General features: G+C 36.7%; 2 protein-coding genes and 1 long non-coding RNA gene across 4 annotated transcripts in view; 1 reads left to right on the forward strand and 2 right to left on the reverse strand.

The window, feature by feature from the left end:
* LOC309487683 (polyamine-transporting ATPase 13A3-like) overlaps positions 1-26280 on the forward strand; it is a 200300-nt gene that overhangs the window by 88898 nt on the left and 85122 nt on the right. The gene's annotated exons all lie outside the window — the stretch shown is intronic.
* On the reverse strand, positions 866-2066 carry LOC309487423. The gene is made up of 4 exons (XR_014201845.1): positions 1912-2066; positions 1376-1464; positions 1206-1271; positions 866-998 (listed from the first exon to the last, which is right to left on the reverse strand). It is a non-coding gene; the product is annotated as an uncharacterized lncRNA (long non-coding RNA).
* On the reverse strand, positions 23746-26013 carry fam43a (family with sequence similarity 43 member A). Its single transcript, XM_082155498.1, has one exon. The coding sequence runs from the start codon at positions 25805-25807 to the stop codon at positions 24764-24766; it is 1044 nt and encodes a 347-aa protein (XP_082011624.1). The 5' UTR covers positions 25808-26013; the 3' UTR covers positions 23746-24763.

The following is a 26280-nucleotide window of genomic DNA, read 5'->3' on the forward strand; positions in this document are numbered from 1 at the left end:
GTACGCATGCGCAAAATGGCGCTGCTTCCTGTCGGCAATATGTTTACGGTTGTTATCATAGTTATTGGTTTATAATAAAGATGAGGTTATTGGTGTAGAGGTGTGACGCTACAGATTATTGATGCAGTTAAATTGTGACGCTTTTGGCAGGCTTGGAATGGTCTAATTCATGTTTTTGTAAGTTAATGACATGGTAGTACAAGTAAACAATGTACCTTAAAACGATATTTTTGTATTTCTCTTGTATTTCTGTTATACAAATGGTAATCAATAATCATGGTTTTGCTATAATAAACGTATAAGGGAGCATTTAATAATAAAACGAGTTTTTGTCACTTTCTTAATTATATGGACTCCAAAATAGTTACCCCTTCTAAATAAAGAAAATAAATGTAAACTTTTTTTTTTTTTTACATTTCTTTCTATGTGGTTATAGAAATATTGCATTTTTACAATCAAATTAAGAATTCACTTATTAGTTAATGCCTGTTATAGCAAATGACTTTGAAATCAAATTAAAGAACAGCAGAATTGAATTTGTTAACCTTAAGTTAAAGAACCAATATGGTGAAACTCGAAAAATTAGAATATCGTGCAAAAGTTCATTTATTTCAGTAATTCAACTAAAAGCTGATACTAATATAATATAGACTCATTACATGCAAAGTGAGATAATTCAAGCCTTTATGTGTTATAAATTTGATGATTATGGCTTACAGCTATGTTGAATTACTGAAATAAATGACCTTTTGCACAATATTTTAATACATAAAAACCAGTTAATCTCTCGCTTCCCCTTCTGTACAGGTTTTATGAGTTTAACATATCAAAATATAACATCAAAATATCATCATAGTTCAAAATATCTTGGTCACAAATTAATATTTTAATTTAATATTTTGTGTTAATACATCAAGTTTACATCAAAATATTGTGCTAGAACAAAAGCACCAAAAAGATCCCCTTTTCCACCAGTTGCTGCAAGAATGGCTTCAACTCTGAGAGAGAGAGAGAGAGAGAGAGAGAGAGAGAGAGAGAGAGAGAGAGAGAGAAATAATAGAATTTGTTTAACATGTTCAACTGAAATATATATTTCTGATTTAACACTTACAAAATGTTGTAGAGAGAGAAAGTCAAATAGAATATTCATGTTACTGACGTCTAATTCCAAACTCCAAATGTGTAAATGTAAGAGCAATACCCACCAATTGAATGGTCTCCCTTCTTTCCTCAATTGTTTGTCAATTCGTCTGTTAAAATCTTCCACTTCACTGAAATAGTTATCAGAGAACAGTCACTGTTGTGTTAACAGAAATATCAGTAACAAAAGGGTGCACTGGGCATTGTGCAAAAATAATTAATAATCTACTCTGACCTGCAATGATAATCCGGACCAGAAAGGAAGACCTGCTCCGCCTCCTGTAAGGAGACATCCCGGAGGACAGCCAGGGCATTTATGATGGCCTATGAAAAACGTTAATATAAATATACAATAATATCACTACTGAACAGCAAACCATTATATAGTATAGTAGTGCTAGCATGCAGTAGTACTCCTGAAAAGAAGTATAATATAGTTAGGAAAGACTGCTGATGTGATGGCTGGCTTGCCGTCACTGTATTTACTATGAATCAATAATAAAACTTATGCATATTACAACAGTTTATCATCACATTACATTATCTAAACATGTATAACTTCTTTGCATAGCAATGACTTTTTCAATATGCAGTATTTACAACTGACAGAGTGACAATCAAATCTCATATTCTTTACGAGCAGAATAAGATTTACAGGATGTAACGTCACACATAAGCACTGAAATAATATATTTTTCATATTTACCCTTAATCCAAATAACAACATGAAATTGGTGATGTAATAATGCAGTTAGAATAGTTCGCAGTTACCTTCGTCTTCTCTTCTCGATGCTTCTTCCTGTTTTTAAATGTTAACGTTAATGAGACTGTGTCCAATTTGGGCATGGGCGTGGTGGCTTCTGACGTCACACTTGGATGTGGCCGGGTTGGATGTCCACCGCAGGATGCAGCGAGAGGCTACTCGGAGATTCGAAGGAGAAACAGTTGGAGATTAGGAGGAAACTATGGCTTTACCGGGCTCAACGGCTCTGGCCGAGCTGTGATATAAACTAAATGCTATGGGCTATTTAAAAAAAGGGGAGGAGCTGTTCGATATGTTATACCCTGTCTTCCTGTTTCAGAGGAAATGATGTCAACACACTGAATAACGTAATGCATGTTTCAAGGCCCCTCAGTGGGGTATATAAGCTGCTTCTTTTTGGTGAATCAAAAACATGTAGCGCAATAGTGTAGTCTTATTCTCTCACTAATTGATTTGAACTGAATAATGAGATGAAAAACAAGGCTGAATAATGACCTATTGTCTTCTAAAGAGCTGCAGATGAAAATATGCATTTAAATTTTTTTATTTTTTTTTGTGTGTGTAATATAGGCTAGTTAAGGCCAATTCAAAGTCGGTGGAAACATACCTTTTGATTTTTTGTTTATTTAATGTCTCATCGTTATTCCTTAAAAGTTCTAAAAGAAATGTTAATGAAACCCTTAAGCAACATCAATTATTAAGAGGGACTGGAATGTACTGTGCATAGTGATACTTGCTGTATCTACACTGCTAAGCATTTTTTCTTTTCTTTTTTTAATACCAGCTATCCAATAAATAAGAATGGCATTGTTGTTTGTTAGGTCTTAGCATCTCAGTTAGCACTGCATGTTTACTGGACAATGTTACAGTAATCATTTGACACATTTGTCATTAGCAAAAGGTCTGCGGAGGAAATTGAATTTAAACAGCTTGTTGGAGCCAAACACAATAAGATTGAATTAGTCGCTACAATGTGCTGTCAGATATATGACAACAACCTGCAGGGAGCATTTAAAGCTCTCGGGAGACAAGGTGAGAGGGGCATTAAGCAGGAAAAACAACTAAACACGACTCATGGTGAGTCAAGCTGCCCGTCATGACCCCCACCAAAAACATGTCTATTCCAGATACATCCATGAGCGACACTTAGATGTCATTACACCCCGTCACGGAACATAATCAGTCACCTCCAGTCTGGCCCAGAATAGATTTTTAAATTGTCTTGTTGCACATGTGTTTTATTTTTAAACTAACTGTTGCCACCAGCTCTTATTTGTGCCTGTGATTTGATCGCTGGAAATGCTCAAAAGCGTAGACTGCATATTTTCCGTACTCAGTTAGAAACACATTCACAATCAAGAAGAAAAATGGACACATTATTCAGAAATGTGTTTGTCTATATTGTATTTTGAGGGCTGGAAGAGTAGGTTGCATCAGATTTCTTTTTGTTGCCTGTATTCTTTCAGGTTCCCAGCATCCTCTCAGCAGAGCTCTACATTGTAGTCTGAAAGCGACAGCTGCGTTTTAACATTGATCAGCATGTGTGTTTTTTGAATTATTTAGTTTGCAATTGGTTGAATTTTCACAGCATGTACATCTGAAATACTGGGTTATTTAAAATCTCTTGGTTATTTATTTGCCAATCCAGTGCTGGGTTATTTTGACCTAGCTTGTTGGGTTTTATACATTAACCCATTTGCTGGGTTGTGGCATATTGCTAGGTCAGTCAACCTGAAATTGAAGGTTAAATAGTAAAAACGCACTCTAAATTCTCTGTAAAGGCTATATAAGACAGGGACAGTTAAAATTCAATTATTCTGCATAGGCTACTCAAAAACATTTAGTAAACGTTTTAGGGGTGACAGAGGCAGCAAGAGCATTCTCTGGGAATTGGGAAGAAAACTGGCATTAGGCTGTTCCATTTAGCAAAGTTACATCAAAAACAGCTTTACCCTGTCTGTCAGACACTGAAGTTTCAACCCGTGAAAGGAATAGCAATGAAACGATCACAGCCGCGACGCTAACGTCTTAGATCATAGCGCTCCGATTGAGGAAGTCAGTGGAGCGCGCGGCAACTTTGTTACATATGACAGCGATGTGGCGTCGCGCCATTCGTTTGGCGGGAAGTGAAAATTCCATGATGGCGTAGAAGGCTAGCGTTCCAAGCAGACCTTAGCTGCGACGTACATGTAAACAAAAAAAAGTCACATTTGAAACTACAGATGTTTTCCTATTTGTACAGAAATAATTTGAAATGAGTTTTCCCTCAGGAAGTTTTCTCTCAGTACAGAGCACAAAATGACCATTGACAAATTTATCCCGTTTTAGTTTGGCACAGACTACCCAACATTGGGTTACATTGACCCAGTGCTGGGTGTGTGAAATGGGTTCATCATTTGTTTTGACAGTTAAATTGACAGCTAATTTATTTTCATTCTTCCACCGCTATGGGATATTCTACATTCAAAATAAGCAGTTTAATACTTATATAATATGGTTAATAATTATACTGACCATTGTAATTGGTCACAATAAGGCTTGCAAGCTTTAGTCTATTCCCAAGGCCGACAGACGGATGGGCGGCGCCAACCATGACAGTGGGGTATTTCATGCCATCCTAATGAGGATGGATGCCCTCAGTGGTGCAGTAAGTGTAACTAAAGTTATTGTCTAATTTTGGTGTGTTGCCAAATGGGGTGAAATCCCCAGCTGTGTTGTGACTACATTGCACGTGTTTGCTTCTGTAATAGAAGCCAGGATGATGTACAACCTGTGTAAAAATAGGATGTCTGGGGTGTGCAGCATTAGGGACTGTTATTATAGAAGCTGAGGGATTTCTCAGATCTGACCCTATTTGGCCTTCATATACTACACTGGAAATAGGTCATATCGGTGCAAAGTGCAGCCTTGAAGCCATGATTATATACTTAGATTTACAAGTTTAGATTGTGAAAAGGAAGAAAATGTAAGGAAGTTTGTTTCCGCCATGGAATGAAAAAAAAAGAAGGTAATTTAGACTTTTTTTTCTTGGAATTCTGAGTTTATATCTCATATAAAAATAAATAAAATGTTTTTTTCTCACACAAGTTTCTCACAATTTGGACAATTCTTCTGAGAACTGTGACTTTTTATCTCACAAATCTGACTTTTTTTTCTCACAATTCTGAGAAAAAGTCATAATTGCAAGAAAACAAAACAAATTGTAAGATATTTTCAGTTGAACTTTCAATTGCGAAGAAAAAGATTATGAGAATTATGAGCGAATTTTGAGATGAAATGTCACAATTAGGCTACCTTTTTTATTTTTTGTTTTTTATTCCGTTATGGAAACAAGCTTCCATCTTTTGGGCAAGATCTCTCTTACTCTCTAGAGTATTTTTTTGGATGCACTCCACTGATTTCTCAAACTTGAAAGTGTGCTCTATTATCAGCTCCATGTGTTTATATAACCCCTCTCCCTAATGAGATCGTACAGTACCATATGTAGGTCATGGGCATCTGAACAAGATTTTAGGCGTTAATTAAACTATGTCCTGTGCCATGGCTTTAAATCCATTGAGAATGTGGTCATTAGCTGCTAAACAACTTGATGAGCTCTGATAAAATTAGGAAGTGAGCTCAGATCAAGTGTATGTGGTGTAATTATGTCACAGTGATTGTGTGTGCGGTATCAGGTCGTGTTATGTGTCTGCTGTTTATTGTTGGTTATGTAACTACGGTAGAATATGACTTTAGGCCACATGCTCAGCCCCTATGCTGATAAAAATAACTAAAATACAATAGCCAGGCCCAGAGCGGTCTTGTTTTAGTAAGCGTTCGTGCGGTTGGGAGCATAGCTGTGGGATCTGGGACATAGGGTTGTTTTTAGCTGCAGATTTCAGGCCTTATTGCCATCTAATTTCTTTACACCTTATTGCCATCTTTACACCGACAAATGTGCAGATGTCACCATCTTCTTTTCTCTCTCGCTCTTCATTGTTAATTCGTGAAAAATCAAAACAAGTTTTCTCGGTATGACAGCAAAAAAATTACCTTGCCAAAGCTGTTCTTACCCAGTTTTTTAAGTTGGAAGATCAGCTGGATGACCAGCTAAACACCAGACTGATTAAACCAGATTAAAGCAGCTATGACCAGTGAACTAGTTTTTTTTGCTTACACTTTATTTTGATTGTCCCCTTTAGATATTCTGTTGACTATAAATTATGTTGCATCTACTTGTCAACTAACTCTCATTAGAGTATTAGTAGACTGTGTTAGTGTTAGGGTTAGGAGAATAAGTTGACATGTAGTTGTAAAGTTACTTATAGTCAGTATGATGTCTGTTGTGGGAGCATCACAATAAAATGTTAGCAGATAATACTCTAATGACTGGTAGTTGACATGTAGGTGCAACATTACTTATAATTAACAGAATGTCTTAAAGGGACCATCAACATAAAGTGTTACCATTTTTTCCCCAGAATGGTAATAATAACAGCAAAATAACAGCAGCTATAGTTTGAAATGGTCTCCCAGCCTAATCAGCTGAAAAGTGTCTAAAACCAGTCTAAAACCAGCCAACATACCAGCCTGACCAGCTTTGGCTGGTATAAAATGGGTGTTTCCAAAGGGAATGGATATCAGCTGGTCATTTTCATGAAATAAAATTAATTCGATTTTATTTTATTTTAAAAAATAATCTTTTTTTTCTTTTTTTTTTTTCTGTGATGTAAATATGCTTCTGCATCAGCATCTAAAAGCACTGAGTAACAAACCACTTGCATTGCAGCATGATGGATGGATTATAATAGAAAGATTACTTCTGCATCCTCATTTTTGATTTCTAGTTTTTCATTTCATGTGCTTTTGTTACATGTTATTGCATCAGGTACACATAAATACGCACTGCACAGAACACAAGCAATGTCATGCTCATAATGGAGCGCATTACAGGTTTTATTGTTGCCGCTGGCATTGTCATAAAGGAATAATCTCAAAAATTGTCTTTATTACTTTTATGTGTATTGTGCTTTATTCATTTGTCGGTTTGTGTTGTATGTGTTGTATTCAGGACCCAATCCTTTGTGTAAACCTTTGATATATGAAAAATGTGGCCAATGGTACAGTTACCCCTTTATTTCCAATTGAACAGATGGGTTAAAGAATGTTCAACATCTGGATTCACCTCGGCGCAGTTTAAAGTGGTAAAACTAATGTGAGTGCAGAGAATACTTGCTAATGAATGACTCATTCTGTTATCAGGTACAAATGTTCTCATGTGATTCTCATTCATATCTGTAGCAGAAACATTGAAGCGAGTTATGCATTGAAGTTTGGGTCTAGGGATTGAGCAAAATATGCACAAAAATAATACTGATTGCCTTAGCAAACCTATTTGTTATTTTGAAACAATGTATACCATGTAGGACAGCAGACAAGAAAGCACTCAAAATCTATTGAGGGAAATGCTTTTGTTTGTTTGTGTTTGTGTCTGCGTGCATGAGTGTGTGTGCGTACGTGTGTGTGTCTTAGTTCAAATTCTGAGAGTTTGCATCTTGGATAATTTTGTAACCTTCCAATTCCTCGAAATTAAGCAATGATTGTCAGACAGGCGTTCCATAAAATCCTTGAATGTGTAGTTCTCCTGTGCTATCACTTTCCAGAGAATACCATGGTCTTTTGGACATTGCACTGTATTATTTTCCTGTTTATTGGGCACATTTTGTGTTACTCTATGAGCCAGTGAACTTTGCTTAAGTGTTTCTGTAATATGCTGCTCTTAAGCCCAGAATGGTTCAGTTACTCCATTGCTTGTGCATAAGGTGTTGACAAAGCAGCTCAGGTCTGTCTCTGTTTCTTTACTGCGGTGAATAGAAGTAGGCGCTTTATAGAAGTAAACACACTCATGATGTATTCAGACAGGGGCTTAAGTGCAATAACCTGTTACACAAACACTTCGAGTAGATGAAACGCAGCTTTGTTGCAGACAGATGTGAAAGATTTTATAGCGATTTTCTACTTCTAACGGGTTACATCATCCAGTTATATGTTTTAAAGGGTGACTGTGACTGAGAACATGATCTTTTCTCTTCATATCCAAATAAAAGAGGTCAAGTGCGACTAGGACACGTGTTAAAAAGATTTTTTGAGGTGATTTAAAAAATATATTAAACCTAGATTGGAGAGATTAAATGGATAAAAACAGACTTTTTCAGGATGGGAATTGATACCTTGAGGGTTTTCACTAAAGGCCAGTTTCAGAATGGCCCAGTTGGCTTTATGAAACTAATCTTCCATTGATTTGGAGCATCATCTTTCTTGTATATGAGTGCCATCGGGTTGATATGAATGTAATTTAATTTAGTCATGTGTAAATTAAATCAGCGTTCAAATGCATTCATGTGAACTGAGTTCATGAAATCTCATCCCAGTGTTTTGACTTTGCAGTGGTTTTCAAACTTCTTGTGGCCAAGGATCCACAATTATTAATGCTGATCCTTTGAGGAATACCCCAAATATGAAAATAATTATATAGTTTTGTGTATAAATATCTTTTTATACTGTGTGAGAAAAATATTATATGTGATATTAATTCCTTGTTACCAAAACAAAATATTTTCACTGTACTGAAGCCAAAGAAAATATTTACTTTAAAAGCATATATTATATTATATTATATTATATTATATTATATTATATTATATTATATTATATTATATTATATTATATTATATTATATTATATTATATTATATTATATTATATTATGTTATATTATATTATATTATATTATATTATATTATGTTATGTTATGTTATATGTTATGTTGTGTTGTGTTATGTTATGTTGTTATGTTATGTTATGTTATGTTATGTTATGTTATGTTATGTTATGTTATGTTATGTTATGTTATGTTATGTTATGTTATGTTATATATTGTGAAATGCTACAAAACTGTCTTGTCTCATTATATGTTTCAATTTGTTTTTTTCATACTCAAGGCCAGATGCAATTTGCAGCTCTGAGAAACATCAGGAAAGTTGGTATACATAAGCTGTGAAACTCCCTGTGAAACACATTTTCTGAGTTTGCTGAGTCATCTTTATTATTACTGACCCTTATGATCTTGGCTTTGCTGAAGAAGATGCCAGTTTTACAATTTGTTCTCCACAGAGATCCTTTCTGTTTTTTTTTTTTTCTCTATGTGTTTGTGTGAGCGAATCAAAACGCGGCCAAGTTGCTCTGAAGCACCATGTAATGTTACAGATGGCCGCTCAGCGAGGAGTCCTGGCATGTGACGTTAAGAAACATTGACAGACCTCATCTGGGTCTCACTGGTTTCTTCTAGTTTTACTCTCTCTACTATAGTGGTGTTTTCTTTTCTAAGCTTTTTAAACCAAATCACTTTTTTGTATGCTACTTTCTAAAATCATCTCTTAAAGGTTGGGAAGGCAATTCTCTTCATATCCTGATAGCAATCAATAATAGAAGTGGTGTAAATATTACACAAAATACATTCGGTCTTTTTGTGTTTCATGGAAATATACAACAAAAAGGTGAATAAATCATGACATAATTTTCAATTTTGGGTGGACTAATTCTTTAAAAACAGGAATTCTTAATGTATAACATAATTACAAAAAAGCCCAATTTGGGAATTGGGACTAAACTCCAATTTAAGACCTCAAATACAAGTCATGCACCATTTCTCAGTGTCAAATCTAGCAACATATACATGTTTGTGAGATCATTTGAGGAACTGATCATATAGCGGGTGAGGGATTTCTTCTCAGTGTGCAGCTGTCTCATGGTGTTTGAGTGTCTGTGAACTTTGTGTTTCAGTTACTATAAACGTTATTTTTGGAGGTTTAACTGTAGTTCTGCGAATACTGAAAGTGTGTATGACACATTATGTCTCACTTAGTGACATCATCAGCACTTCTCTCTTGGGACAGTAGTGTGAAAAAAAGACCTGTGCTCACAGGCCAAGCACAGACTACCAGTAGTGACTGCCAGGGAGAGTTGAACCCAATTTGTTACAGTGGCTTCTCGTATTTAGTGGAGGCGTAACACTATATCGGTCCGCTGGGAGCTGAAACGGCTCTGTCTCCATGAAGACTGTCTGCATTCCCGAAATCAGCTGTCATACATATTAACTAGTATTACATAAACTACATATCAAATGTTTGGAGTGTGTGTGGAAAAAGGTACTGGCTATTTTTTGTTTGGAAACCAGCAGGACGTTTTGAAGGCTATACAGTCAGTCAGATTTAGTTCTTATTGTTTTGAAATGTTGGCAGATCTAGGGCATTTCCCACTTTAGCTTCCTTTGGCCATGAGGCCCTTGTATTCATCCAAAAACAATAACTCATTTTACCCTCTCTGAGTATTCTGTTACAGGAATTGCTTGTGTTTTCGCTCCAGGAGTTGCAGCTGGCATAAAGGTAAATGCGAATTTCCACTGGCACTGACATTTACACCCAGTGCTCTATGTTTTGGCTTTTTTGGGGTGGAGGTTTATAGCCTTGAATACGAGCTCAAGGATTGTAAAACAGTTTCAAGTTCTTTATACTCACTAATCTGACTTAATGGGAGAGAAGTGTTTGGCCGAGGGAAGTCATGTGTGCATGACTCTAGTGCAGGCAGTGCATGTGAGATGGGTGTGAAAACGTCAGTTATTCAGTTCCATGACACCAGAGACATTGAACCTGTCACACTGGTAAAAGAAAATGTATTTGCAACATGTTGGGTGTGACTTTAAATTAAGAACATGTATGAATGTGACCAACACAAAGTAATAGAAATGAGTCATAACTAAAAATTAAATATGTATAAGGTGCATTCAAGCCCTGCGGTGTGATTTGTCTTCTGAGTTGGTACAAAATAGCAGAATGGAAAACTACTTATGAAGCTAGATATTAAAAAGCAGTGAGAACATGAGAAACATAAATCATCCTGTGCTATTTGTGCTACAGACATTAATGATGAATGTGTTTTTTAAGGTGAGGTTTTAAGGTGTTTGATTCCAGGAGAGACCTGAGCCATGGAATATCATAGACTTGTAGAGTGTTCTGGCTGGGTGGCACCGAGAACAGCTTAGCAATCACCAGAATAACCTTGCAACCACTTGGCAACACCCTAGCAACCACTTAGAACACACTTATAATCACCAGAATATCATTGCAACCACTTGGCAACACCATGTAAACAACATAGAACACCCTAGCAATCACTAGAATACCTTGCAACCACTTGGCAACACCCTAGCAACCACTTAGAACATTCTAATAATTGCAACCACTTGACATCATCATAGAACACAACTATAACACCCTTGCAACCACTTGGCAACTCCCTAGCAACCACTTAGAACACCCTAATAATCACCAGAATACTCTTGCAACCACTTGGTAACGCCCTAGCAACCACTTAGAACACCATAATAATCACCATAATATCCTTGCAACCATTTGGAAACATCATAGAAACCACACCCTAGCAATCACCAGAATACCCTTGCGACCACTTGCCCTAGCAATGCCCTAGCAACTAACTAGAACACCACAGAAACCACCTGAACACCCTAGCATCTATTTAGATCACCCTACCAACCACTTGGCTACACCCTTGAAACGCACCCTAGAAACAATTTAGTAGAGTCCTAGCAACCACCAGAACATTCTATCAACCAATTCCCAACACCCTAGCAATCACCAGAATACCCTAGCAACCATGAACACCCTGGTAACCACCAAAACACCTTGTCAACCACCAATAACATCCTAGCAATCACTTAGCAGCGTCCTAGCAACTATTTAGCAGCACCCCCAGCAACCATAAGAACACCTTATGAACCAAATAACAACACCATACCCTAGCAACCACCTAGATCACCCTATCAACCACTTAGCAGCATCCTAGCAACCATCAAATACCCTAGCAACCACTTATCAATGCCATAGCCATCACCCAGATCACCCAAGCATCTGCAAAGCAAATCACTAAAAAACTGCATATAGCTTTATCGTGGTAATCACTCTTACAGAGATTGTCAAAATCTAGTTAACATTGTTAAATGTTCACGCATGACTCAATGTCGTACACAAACGTGTACAAACATTATGGCATCTGAAATGACCTAATTAGCAGTCCAGTTTGACCCAGCAACAGCTCTCCCCTGCCTTTCTCCCTGCCAAAGGAAAATCACGGAAAAATTCCTTTGTTTGCTAAATCACCTTCAAAGCCATTGTTTCACAGACATTCCTCTAATGCTCAAGTCATTCGTCAGATGGACTGAAGTTGTTTTTTGACTATCTGCTAGCTGTCGGGCTAATTTCCCCTCTGCTGTTGCTGGTCTTGATCTCGAGTCCCCAGAGCCCTCAAACCTCCCCATCCACTTCCTGTTTACGCTCTGTGCAGTGGCCTGAGCTTTTCAGACCACCGGAGGTACAAAAGTACGGCTCGTAAGAAAAAGAGGAAGGATTGCAGACCGTTATAGTGTTGCTGAAAGCTCACAGCTTGTAAAGAGAAATGTTGCAAGCCACGTGTTGGTGTAATTTTGAGGTATTGAATGATCTGAGAACATGTAGTTTCCTTTGGTACTTCTACAGAGGAGAGAAACCTATTTGAAGTGTGAACAATTAATGCCTTATTTCAAATGGCTATTTTGATTTTTATAGTCTTTTTTTTTTTTACCTCATTAATAACCCTGATTTATAAACATTAAAGTTCGCAAAAATGAATTAAGTAATGGAAAATGTATTCAGATGGTTATTATCACAAAATAATCCCATGCTGGGTGATCAGGTGATCTGAAGGGGTTTATTTTGCAATGATGTCTAGCTGACTGTATATCATCACTTGTTTCTACTAAATAAAAGGACATGAAATATTGATTTGAGTTGAAAGAATGTCATTATGTGAGAAGACAGACACCATTAACTGATACAAGAAACATTAAAATATAAACTGAGACAATGTTAATGGTTATTTAAAAATAATATATGTTATATATAATTATGTATAATATACACAACCATTCAAAAGTTTGGGGTAAGTATGATAAAATAAAATAAAAATAAATTAATACTTTTATTCAGCATGGATGCAAGAAATTGTTCAAAAACGACAGTTAAGACTTTTCCATTGCTACAAAAAATATTCTTTTGAACTATTTATTTTTCAAAGAATCCTGAAAAGAATATTAAAAAAATATTAAATATTAATTTATTTTGCCATAAGCATCACAACTGTTTTCAACATTAATTACGTTGCTGCAATTAGTTATAACAACTTAAAATTTGTTGAGATAACTTAAATATCCAACTTAAGTAAACTACACTAAAGTTAACTGAACTTAAAATTTGTCAAGCATGCACACTTACTTTTTAAGTTGAAACAACACATTATTACTTATTCTAATGTTGCATTTTAGGTTGTGACAACAGCAATCTTCTTTTTTGTGGTGAATAATAATAAATATGCAGCAAATCAGCATATTAGAATGATTTCTGAAGGATCATGTGAGAAACATTTTAAAATTACATTTTAAAGTATATTCAAACAATATATTCAAACAATATATTTCACAATAGTACTATTATAGATTTTTATATTTCACAATAGTACATTTTGCATTCTGCATTTTTTTCAAAAGCATTAACCCCAAACGTTTGAACAGTAGTTTACTTACCAAATAAACAACAACAACTACAACAAAATATTGCACTATATGTCACGATTTCTATGATCATAAAATAGAGATATGCATCGCAGAACATGGAATCTGGAATAGCCGCATGCCTTGGCGCCTACACTGTCCTCTATCACACCTGTTTATCTCCTTCATTTCCTGTACTTGTTCTGCGGTTCCTGTTTTGCATCAGTCCCTCTCCCAAAGCTTCCATACTCCCTTCAACTCCTCCTTCCTTTGTCTCACTCCATCCCTTATTCCCTAACTCTCATCTTAGCTATAAATCAGAACATTGTGCATCTGTCATCACAGGCCCGTGGGCTGTGTTCGAGCCAATGACCTAAGAAAGGCAGCACTGCGTGGATACTAATGAGTCTCAGTCAGCATGTGGAAACCAGCTTGGGGACCGACTCATCCCTTCCACTCCGTTCTCTGTTAGAGAGCAAGAAACAAATACTGAGAAACGGACGCCAGCTGTTCTCCCTGTCCCAAAACATTTTTTCCTTGAAGTCAGCGCCCACAGCTGAAAGACTGGGCTCTATTTTTAGTCCGTGTTCTCTTGTTTACCAAATGCATGTTTAGCACGTTTGCGTTGAGGGTGTGCAGGGGAAGTGGGTGCTGTTGCTACATCCTATTTCAAGCAAATCGCTGTCGGCTAAACAGTTAGACAGTCTTTTTTTAAATGAATGGACAGTGTTTTTAATGGATCTTTCCATGCTGACAGTCCAATACTTTCCCTGAGCTTCCCAGGAGGTTGCACACTGTGTCCCCATTAGCTAGGGACAGATTGTGGCTAATTGTTTGTTATTCAGGGTTAACACAATGACCAAACTCTTTCAGCGAATCATGTTGCCCAGCTGTGCCATCACTCAGCACTGCAAAAAAAAAAAAAAAAAAACATATTTCAGTCCTTTCCGTTATCAGAACATCCAACATAAAACTGAACAACTTAGTATGCATTTCAAAAGTTTGGGGTTAATAATATTTCTTAAATATTTTTAAAGAATTCTTTAATTAATCAAAATACAGTAACATTAGTAATATTGTGAAACACTATTTTAACATATTTTGAAATGTTTATTCCCATGATGGCAAAGCTGAATTTTCAACATCATTACTCCAGTCTTCAGTGTCACATGATCCTTCAGAAATCCTTCTAATATGCTGATGTGCTCCTCAGGAAACATTTCTTATTATTATCAATGTTGAAAACAGTCAGAATCGCACCTGCAGGACATAATGCTCATTGTGCGTCTAGATTATATCAAGCAGTTGCAAGCATGATGCAACATTCTCAGAATGATAATCAGAGGGAGTCATGCGGACGCAAAATCATTACGCAACAGGTGATCGCAGAATCCACAGGGAAACGCAAAAATATTACTGACAAAGTCAAAGGATTGATTCAGCTTTGCCATTATCATACATGATACATTTTTAAACATATTCAAATACAAAACAGTTATATTAAATTTTAATCATATTGCACAATAATGTATTTTTACTGTGTCTTGGTGAGCATTAATATATTATATTATATATATATATACATTTAATTTGAATTCCATGGAAGATTACAAAAAGTCATTCGGGTTGTGATCAAACAGGTTTTTTTCTGCATAATCAAACTTCAGAGGAATGTAAATTTTTAATTATAGCTCAGCAGGTGTAATGAGAATTCCTCCCGTCCAGCATGAGACTTCACAAGCACAGTTTGCCCCACAATCTATAACGCCACTTTCTTTCTCCAGGACAGATGAAGACGAAATCAAAGTCCACTATCATGTCACGACCTTTCCATTTACTGCACAGTTAAAAGCACATACAGTTTGTTGTTGACGTGCACCAATGAACTGTTGGTGCACACACAGATACGGTCTAGTAACTAGTCACAAGTCATACCTGAAATATCACATATCTGATATCACACTGGGTTCTGGCTGTGCTTCAAGACTGAGTACACAGAGCTCACAGCCACACTGCAATTATATAAGAGGACAAACCGGTTGCAAACTGACTTGAGACAGTTCGGCAAAACAGCCGAGGATCAAAACTGTCTTGCAGAACTTATTAGTTTGTTTATGTCAGGTTTGAGACATCAGTCAAGTTCCAGCCAGACTGGTGGCTTTGGGCTCTCTATATTCAAGCTATACACATATTGTGCTTTCATTGAGTAACCTTATGTATGCAACAACTTGTGTGTTTGTCTGTGTCACAGATTATGCAGGTGACCAGGGCTACGTTTCTGAATGAACCACGTGGAGACAAAGACTTGCACATCTTAAGTAAGATTCCAAATCTGGAAGGTTTATCATTTAAATATATTATAAACAGACATTATACATGTTATATTTATTGGTCAGAAAGGATGCTTTAAATTGAGCAAGTGACAGTAAGAGATTTCTTTTTCAAATAAATGTTCTTTTGAACTTTTTTATTTATCAGAGAAACCTGAAAAAAACTGTACGGATTCAACAAGAATCATAAGTAGCACAGCTGTTTTCAACATTGATAATAATAAGAAATGTTTCTTAACCAGCATATTAAAATGATATCTGAAGGATCATGTGACACTGAAGACTGGAGTAATGACGCTGATAATTTTGCTTTGCCATCACAGGTATAAATTACATTCTGCAATACACTCACCTAAAGGATTATTATGACACCTGTTCAATTTCTCATTAATACAATTATCTAATCAACCAATCACATGGCAGTTGCTTCAATGCATTTAGGGGTGTGGTCCTGGTCAAGACAATATCCTGAACTCCAAACTGAATGTCAGAATGGGAAAGAAAGGTGATTTAAGCAATTTTGAGCGTGGCATGGTTGTTGGTGCCAGACGGGCCGGTCTGAGTATTTCACAATCTGCTCAGTTACTGGGATTTTTTACGCACAACCATTTCTAGGGTTTACAAAGAATGGTGTGAAAAGGGAAAAACATCCAGTATGCGGCAGTCCTGTGGGCGAAAAATGCCTTGTTGATGCTAGAGGTCAGAGGAGAATGGGCAGACTGATTCAAGCTGATAGAGGAGCAACTTTGACTGAATTAACCACTCGTTACAACCGAGGTATGCAGCAAAGCATTTGTGAAGCCACAACACGCACAACCTTGAGGCGGATGGGCTACAACAGCAGAAGACCCCACCGGGTAACACTCATCTCCACTACAAATAGGAAAAAGAGGCTACAATTTGCACAAGCTCACCAAAATTGGACAGTTGAAGACTGGAAAAATGTTGCCTGGTCTGATGAGTCTCGATTTCTGTTGAGACATTCAGATGGTAGAGTCAGAATTTAGTGTAAACAGAATGAGAACATGGATCCATCATGCCTTGTTACCACTGTGCAGGCTGGTGGTGGTGGTGTAATGGTGTGGGGGATGTTTTCTTGGCACACTTTAGGCCCCTTAGTGCCAATTGGGCATCGTTTAAATGCCACGGCCTATCTGAGCATTGTTTCTGACCATGTCCATCCCTTTATGACCACCATGTACTTATCCTCTGATGGCTACTTCCAGCAGGATAATGCACCATGTCACAAAGCTCGAATCATTTCAAATTGGTTTCTTGAACATGACAATGAGTTCACTGTACTAAAATGGCCCCCACAGTCACCAGATCTCAACCCAATAGAGCATCTTTGGGATGTGGTGGAACGGGAGCTTCGTGCCCTGGATGTGCAACCCACAAATCTCCATCAACTGCAAGATGCTATCCTATCAATATGGGCCAACATTTCTAAAGAATGCTTTCCGCACCTTGTTGAATCAATGCCACGTAGAATTAAGGCAGTTCTGAAGGCGAAAGGGGGTCAAACACAGTATTAGTATGGTGTTCCTAATAATCCTTTAGGTGAGTGTATATTAAAACCAAAATCAGTTTAATTTGCAATAATGTTTCACAATATTACTGTTTTTTTCTGGGTTTTTTTAATTAAATAAATACAGCCTTGATGAGCATAAGAGACTCCATTAGATATCCTCTGCTCAATATAGGAATCGGTGAACACTGCATAGGGACCCTGTGAATCAAATCGTGGCTTGTTTGTCTACAAGTTCACAGGAAATCTGAATGAAAGGAAACAGGAAGGAAGTGATGGCGATTTACTTTAAAACAGTCTCCCTCTGTCTCTCCACATCAACAGTGACGGAAACTTGCCTGAACAATGCAGCTGGAGGATTTAGTTGAGATGTTGCTTTCTTCGTCACCAAGCAAATATCATTGATGTTTCGCTGAACGTACGTATAGTGTTTCCCAACTTTTTTGGTCTTATACATCAGTGCAACTCAGGCACTTCTGACATTAAAATGTTCCTGCAGCTAAATGTTTTTTTTTTTTTTTCTTGAACTTATTCAACCACAATAAGTTGATAGTTAATGAAATAGATTTTTATGAAACTGATTAAAAGCGCAGGTTGGTACCACATAACCCCATAAATCACAATTTAAATAACAATAGGCCTAATAATACAGAAAAACTCCATGAATGCTGGAATGTGATATCTTACTATATATTTCACTTATGTGCATTCTTGTGAAACTAGAAAAGGGAGTTAGTTCAAGAGTGCAAATTTAAGGGGTGTGCATTACTTCCCACTCTGTTTCGGAAAGAGTAACTGTTGATGACAGACATCGATGAGCTGCTCTCTCGTCTTCCGATCATGCCATTTTTCAACATGAACGACAGAGAAACGACAGAAAACAAAGTGAATCGCTCCGTATTCAAGAGACTGCTGTTTACCATGATTTGGCCAAGTAAAATTGTTCCTGGATCAACATCTTTTTTCTGTTGGTCCTGACTCCTGGAACATGATTCCTTTCGCCCAACCCTAACAATAATCACTTAAAACCATGCAGATGGAAACGATCGACTGATATTAATGCTGTTCGGGCTTCAAACCAAATCTCAGTTTGCTTTAAAATTCTCAGGGTTTTAGTCAACTAACTGTTGCAAAATCCTCAAAACTTATACCACAGAGGAAAGCCCCAAACTCCCAAACTGGTCTTTGATGGGTAGTGCAAAGATTTCCACCAGATTTTTTCATCGTCTTTAACCTGTGTTTACTTGGTTAGCACTCCTACAAACCACTAGCACATCAAAGAGACGGAACTCCCCGATTACTGTCACTTTCAGACGTCAAACAATCCAGTTTGTTTGACGTCTGATGCCCGTAAGATGCCGAGCAACTTCAGATTTCAGTTGATGTTCTCTTATGTGTATTGGCAAAGGTACAAGCTGCTATTGGTGTTTTTCCTGTTTAATAAGCTTCTTTCACCATTTATAAATCTGCTTTGGCACTTTTAGTTTTGTGAAAAGCGCTGTATACTCAAAATGACCCTGTTTGGCACCATGTTCTTGTTTTGGTTTTGAAGTTATCTACTGGTGTTTGTGTCTGTGTGTTCTGAGTATATATACAAGTGGTAAAAATAAAGTCATAACATTACATGTAGTAAAATAAACCATGACTGGGTGGTGTGATGCTGTCTGGACATGGTTTATTTTTGCTTGCACAGCCTATGGCATTGAGCCTCTCTCTTCTCTCTTGACACTTATTTTTTAATTATTATTATTTATGAAGGCAGCATGATATCCTGTTTGAAACCATTTTATTTTATTTTTATGATACCCTGTTGAGATATTTTACATTTAATTTTCATGAGACCCGGTTGAGACTTTATTTTAATTTATTTTTAATTTATTTATTTGTTTGTTTGTTTGTTGTTGTTGTTTTATATTGTATCTTCATGATTCCCTGTTTGGATTTTATTTTATTTTCATGACACTTTGTTGAGATTTTTTTTTTTTTTTTTTTTTTGGTTGAGACGTTATTTCATTCATTCATTCATTCATTCATTCATTCATTCATTCATTCATTCATTCATTCATTCATTCATTTATTTATTTAATTAATTAATTAATTAATTAATTAATTAATTTGTTTGTTTGTTTGTTTGTTTGTTTGTTTGTTTGTTTGTTTGTTTGTTTGGTGTTTTATATTGTATCTTCATGATTCCCTGTTTGGATTTTATTTTATTTTCATGATACTTTGTTGAAACATATATATATATATATATATATATATATATATATATATATATATATATATATATATGTATGTATATATGTTTTTTTGTTTTGTTTTTTTTTTGTTTTTTTTAATAGATTCCAATAATGCTCTTTCTTTAATTCAATTTGACACATGAGCCATTAAATCAAGTAGGCAATTTTCTATTAGAGACAAAGTTGACTTCAAGATTTTCCATGGGTGACAATTAACTTTTGACTCTTCCAAAGACTGATTAAACTTTCTATGTTTCATTTTTGTTTACGTCTCTGCCGAATAAAAAGGGTATTTTAAAAGTTAATTTTGCGCACACAAAAAACTTGCAACATTTATTTCAAACAGCTATTAGATTAACTCTTCATAATTGGAGACAGAAATTATCCTTATCTTTCAATAATTTTGTAAATGTATCTGTGACCTACATCATTTGTGAAGCTGGCCTATATCTGCTAATGCATCTGCTATTAACCGTACATTTAATAAGCTCCACAAAGGAAGCATAATAGTTACTGTAAATGGGTAAAACTTAAATTTTCTAGTAAAATCAACTTTTTTATTTTATATTATTTTATTTTATTTCAGTTGCTAAGTGTTGTTGATGTTGGATAGAGAAGCTATGTCTCATAATATGTTGTACTAGATATCATGCAAAACATCTCAAATGGCAAAGTGAACTTTGACATTTATTCTTTAAAGTAAGAGAGCTGCACTGCCGTGGGATAATTGTCATCCTGTTTTTGTCACGTTCTTTCATTTCATAAGACTTGACACGCTTTATATCATATTTTCCTTAACTATCTAAAACAGCAGTTGCTTCTTGTCTTCTGGGCTGCACAGGACTGAGGTGTTGTGTCCTACAGAGTAAAAACACACTCTGGCCGAGTGGAAATCAAATATGAGCCCTTGGAGAGAGGCACATCTCCATGAAATCTCCCAATCTAAGTGTGCAGATTGGAGCGTGTCTTGTGATTCTTCCTGTTTTCCTGTTATTATTCCATTTCCTGTCTGTAAGCAGAAGGATTAAAATAACCGTACTGAAATGTATTGCTCTCTGGGGGAACCGTTTGTGTAGAAAACATTAAGGAGAGGTGCACGCCCCTAGCGTTAACATTTCACGAGCTCTCTGAGACTTGACTCTTGGAAATGTGGGCATGTCAGGAACAAGATGTGAAAGATAAACTTTGTGACAGCATGTAATGATGACATTGACACCCGCAGTATAAGAGCACCACGATAACAATTATTTGCACTCTTGCCTACTTTCAAAATGACAGTATTGTTTGGAGCCCTCGGTGGTGAACGTTCTGTCAAGATTGTGGGTGTAATATCTGTTATTTCTCATCAAATGTCAAAAGTTATGCTAAGTATTGGTTTTAGGTAAAAACAACCAATTACTTTTCCTCCCATTTCACATTTCTCTTAAAATACAGTACAGGCCAAAAGTTTGGAAATATTACTATTTTTAATGTAATTAAGTTTCTTCTGCTCATCAAGCCTGCATTTATTTGATCAAAAATACAGAAAAAAAAAAAAGTAATATTGTGATATATTATTACAATTTAAAATAATTGGTTTTCAATTTATTATACTTTAAATTATCATTTATTTCTGTGATGCAAAGCTGAATTTTCAGGATCATTACTCCAGTCTATCACATGATCCTTTAGAAATCATTCTAATATGATGATTCATTATCAAAGTTGGAAACAGTTCTGCTGCTTAATATTTTTTCATAACCTGTGATACCTTTTTATGATACTTTGATGAATAAAAATAAAAAATAAAAAATAAAATAAAAAAGCAATTTTTTTTTAAATAGAAATCTTTTGTAACAACAATATACACTAGGCTACTGGTTAATAATTTGGGGTCGGTAATTTTTTTTCTTTCTTTTTTTGAAATAAATCAATACTTTTATTCAGCAAGGATGTGTTCAATTGATAAAAAGTGATAGTAAAGAAGATTTATATTATTAGAAAATATTTTTTTATTTTGAATAAATGCAGTTCTTTTTAACCTTTTATTCATCCAATATATTAGGCATCAGAACTGTTTCCAACACTCATAATAAATCAGAATATTAGAATGATTTCTAAAGGATCATGTGATAGACTGGAGTAATGATCCTGAAAATTCAGCTTTGCATCACAAAAATAAATGATAATTTAAAGTATAATAAATTGAAAACCAATTATTTAAAATTGTAATAATATATCACAATATAAAAAACAATTTCTGTATTTTTGATCAAACAAATGCAGGCATGATTGAAACTTCTTTCAAAAACATTAAAAATAGTAATGTTTCCAAACCTTTGGCCTGTACTGTATGCAGAGGCAGATGTTTATGTAATTTGATTTCATTTATTTTATATTTATTGACACTGAAATATAAAAGGATGTGTTGTCACAATAAGGTAATTTGATTGTTAGGCATTTACGCTAAATTTAAACGTAAATCTAAACGTCTAAATTTAGATAAACAAACACCAATGTTTTGTTTTGTTTTGTTTTGCTTTGGATTTTGTTGTTGTTTGTTTTTCTTTTCTTTTGTTTCCAAGATTAATAGCAACTATTTTGTTTCACCAAACAAGTTGGACCTTTTGATGTATTTGACTTTGATTTGGACTAATCCATGACAGATTGCCTGCTTTCAAATCCCAATAAAGAAATGGGATCAAAATAAAACAATGTGATTAACAATCTCCATGGTTTCTATGATGACATTGCATATTTAGGGCTTGTGCATATGCATCAATGCAAAAAATGTGTGGCAAGACATTAGGGAACCCTGGGGGTTTGTGTGTGTGAGAGAGAGACTGTTGTTCTTTTTTTAGACGGGTGTAACAGGAGACTAACCTGTGAGGCCGCATTGGCTTTGAACAACAGCATGCATTATTTAAGTTCATATTGCTTTCCTTTGCCATGTCAAATCCTGTCTCAATAGAAAAACTACAGTTATGCAACACAACAAAAAAAAATAATGAAGACGAGCACTTATTAAAAAGCACCTTCCTGCAGAAATCCCTTGCGGAGACAGATATCAAGATTTTAGCGTTTGCCTCTCGCTATTTATTTAGTTAATCAACACTGTGATGCACTGCAATAATGCGCTTTCTTTAATTCAATTTCACGCATGAGCCATTAAATCAATTAGGCGATTTTCTATTAGAGACAAAGTTGACTTCAAGATGGATTTTCCACGGGTGACAATTAACTTTTGACAATTCGTTTTTGTTTACATCTCTGCCGAATATTTTAAAAGTTAATTTTGCACACACAAATCTTGCTACATGTATTTCAAACAGCTATTAGATTAACTCTTCATAATTGGAGACAGAAATTATCCTTATCTTTCAATAAAGCTCATTTTGTAAATGTATCTGTGACCTACATCATTTGTGAAGCTGGCCTATATCTGTTAATGCATCTGCTATTAACCGTACATTTAATAAGCTCCACAAAGGAAGCACCAGCACAGAAGCTGAAACACATTTTAACAGTTAGGTAATAGGTTGTTCCCTTATAGGCTAATTACATGCAGGCTCATTTTAGCATATCCGTTTATTGTTCTGCACTGTTATATACTATATGCACATGAAAGCTTTTGATGGTGAATCCCATGGAGGGGGGAAACTGAGAGCAGAGGAACATGGGATCTTGTTTGATGCTTAGACTGCTGGAAAAGTCTTCAGATCTGAAACATGACTGCCCCATTTTTAGTCTAATAAGGTAGCAGGTTTATTACTTTACGTTACTTTACCCCTGATTGAATTCAGTGGCAGGTCATACAATTAGTTTAACTGCATTTTAAGATTCTATTGATTCTGCCACTGCCATCATTTTAACTTGTTTACATTTGCAGATCTGAATGGAGGCCTCAAAACATGTACAGCGATGAAGAGTGGCACTGCTGTAGGAAGTGACCTCTCTGCCAGCATTATTAACACTCACACCACAGGGAACATGCGAAGTTCAAGTGCAAACGTGCCAGCTATTGTGAGACTCCAAAGGGAATGTAATATGGTGCCTGTATGCTTCTGAAAGCACACTTGAGAGCATAAATGTGACAGATGACGTTGCAGAAAATATTCAACGTCGATGTTCAATTGACTTTTTTTATTGGTGTTCACAGAAACAAACCACATTGTTTAAAAAATAATGGATTTTGTTTACACATTATGCATTTCATATATACATCTCTGTACATCAGGAACATTGGCTCTTTTGCACAGCAAAGATAAAACATGTTTGTAAGAACATTTTAGAACAATATTATGCACATAAATAACATAATACTTGTCTGAAATCCACCACAGTGCAAAACAAACAAACAAAGGAACATCCTGAAAGGAAAGTAGTTTTGTAACTCGTTGTGTTCAGCTAGTTTAGACACTTCTTTCGAAAGAAAGAAACAAATATAGAAAGAAATAAAGATTGAGTTACATATTTCAGGACTGGTGTTTTCATTCAAACAAAAAAAAAAAACATTTCCTTGAAGGAAACATGTTAGGTAAACAGATCTTTCCTAAAACCTCTTTCCCCATAGAGAGGTTAACCGAGACTTTAAGCGTCTTATTGCGCAGAGCAACTTCCATCCAGACCCCTAATGAGGGATTATTGTGCGAGAGTCTGTAAGTCCACAAACATATCCATGGCTTGTCTCAAAACCTAGTGCGCTGCCTACCTAGACAGCATTTTGGTGCACTTTGAGTTAGCTGATCTCGAAACCTCCACGGTAATAAAAGAAAGTGCATTACATTTGTCTTGGTTTCCACCTTGTCACAATAATTCTGCTATTTAAACTCAATTCTCTTAATCAATAAAACCATTTAAAAAGTTTTTTTTTTTTTTTTTAAGTGTAGGTTGTAACTTTGGCACCACTTTGATTTTACTTAAGGCGGCAGTTAAGTGAACTTTTTTACACTTTTGGCCCAAACATGATGTCTATAGGCAGCTCACTAGGTTTTCACACACATCCCGTGAATAACAGCGCGCTTTCAAGTCAAATGGATGAAGTGGCACAGTCATGCACTCGAACGCTCTTCATCATCATCATCACTATTACCATGTAACATCGCATGTCATTGCTGGGTACAAGATTGTCTTTATTCTAGAACGATCAGCCGACTTCTTGCATTTTCCTATCCACAAAGCCATTAGACAGAGAAACAGTCTCTTGGTTGCTCTCGATGGAGGACTCACTGCTCGTGCTCTCCCCGGACAGCAGGCGAGTCACTCTCAGATCGGCTTTTAGCGTCTGCACGTCGTTCCCTATACTCATGGAGCCCAAGTCATTGATGATCTGACACAGTTCTTGCTTGCCGTTAGACACACAGTCGCTGTCGTTGTCCAGAATATCCTCACACTCAAAGTGCATGGCTTTCTCCTCTTCCTCTTCCCCGATCAGGTCCTCCGTGATGGAGCCCAGCTTCGGTGCGCTCCTGCTGCGCTCCACCGGGGGTTTATAGTAACACTGTCCGTTTAGCAGCTTCCTCAAGGGCACCAAGGGAATCGTTTGCTCCCCGATCAACTGCTGCTGCTGGTGCCTGGCATCGTCCCTTCTTTTGAGTCTTTTAAACTCGGCCAGGGCTGTCGCTGAGGTCTGGTAGAGGAGCAGCGCCATGGCCTTCGCCTTCTCCGGCTTGGACACCAGCACGGCGTGGCAGCGCAGCATCACCGCCTTGTGCTTCATCTCGTGCCGGTAGATCCAGGCGAATATCTTGGGGAGCCGCGGGTCTGCGACACAGTAGGTGATCCTGTGCAATAAGTAGAGATGTCCGGGTCTCTTCGCCTTTTCGTCGACATGGACCATGCGGATGCCCTGCGAGCTGATGGTCAACTTCATCTTGGTGCCGTTCTTCCCCATCTCGCTCTTGCCCCATATCTTACTGACGGCCACATCCGTGCATCCGTCCCCCTTGGACTGAATGGTGGTGGCATTCCCCAGATACAAGACCGTATACGTAGGGTCCTCGCTGGTGATCTTCGCCTTTTTCCTCTTGGATTTGAACATGCTCCCGACTCTGTTGAGTGCGCTTTCTGGGCAGGATTTGGCGAATGAGGTGAGCGCGGAGTAGTTGAGGCTCACGGCATAGCCCTTCTGCTTGGACTGCTGCTTGTCTTCCTCGATCAGCTCGAACTTGTTCTTCTTCCAAGGCAACATACTGGTCGTCTTGAGGACAGTGAAGATACTAAATCTACTGTAGTAATTCTATTAGGCCTAAATTCTACCTCGAAACCGGCTTTAGTCATCTATCGACTTGCTCTAAGACATTTTCAAAGTTGCAGAGCACTTCATTGACCGGTTGGCGGTAGAGTATCGCGTCGGACGCTATAATCGCCGCATCACTAAATAACACACTGCACAGTACAAGCGTGAATCAGTGATTTATATACCGGAATGAACCAATTCAGATTCACAGAGGGGAGCGAGGACGATACCAAGACGGGATTAAAGGGACAGTTCACCCAAAAATGAAAATGTGGTCATAATTTACTCACCCCCATGTTGTTCCAAACCTGTATGCGTTTCTTTCTTCTAGTCATCTAGTGAACACAAAATTATATATTTTAAAGAATTGACAGGTGACGGCACCCCTTGACTTCCATAGTATTTTTTTTTTTCGTCTAAGCCCA

The sequence above is a fragment of the Leuciscus leuciscus genome (genome assembly GCF_965113295.1).
Source record: "Leuciscus leuciscus genome assembly, chromosome: 23".
Lineage (NCBI taxonomy): Eukaryota > Metazoa > Chordata > Actinopteri > Cypriniformes > Leuciscidae > Leuciscus > Leuciscus leuciscus.

What these genes read in the sequence shown, in the direction of transcription:
- fam43a (XM_082155498.1), bottom strand. Translation starts at nt 25,807, where the DNA reads ATGTTGCCTTGGAAGAAGAACAAGTTCGAGCTGATCGAGGAAGACAAG.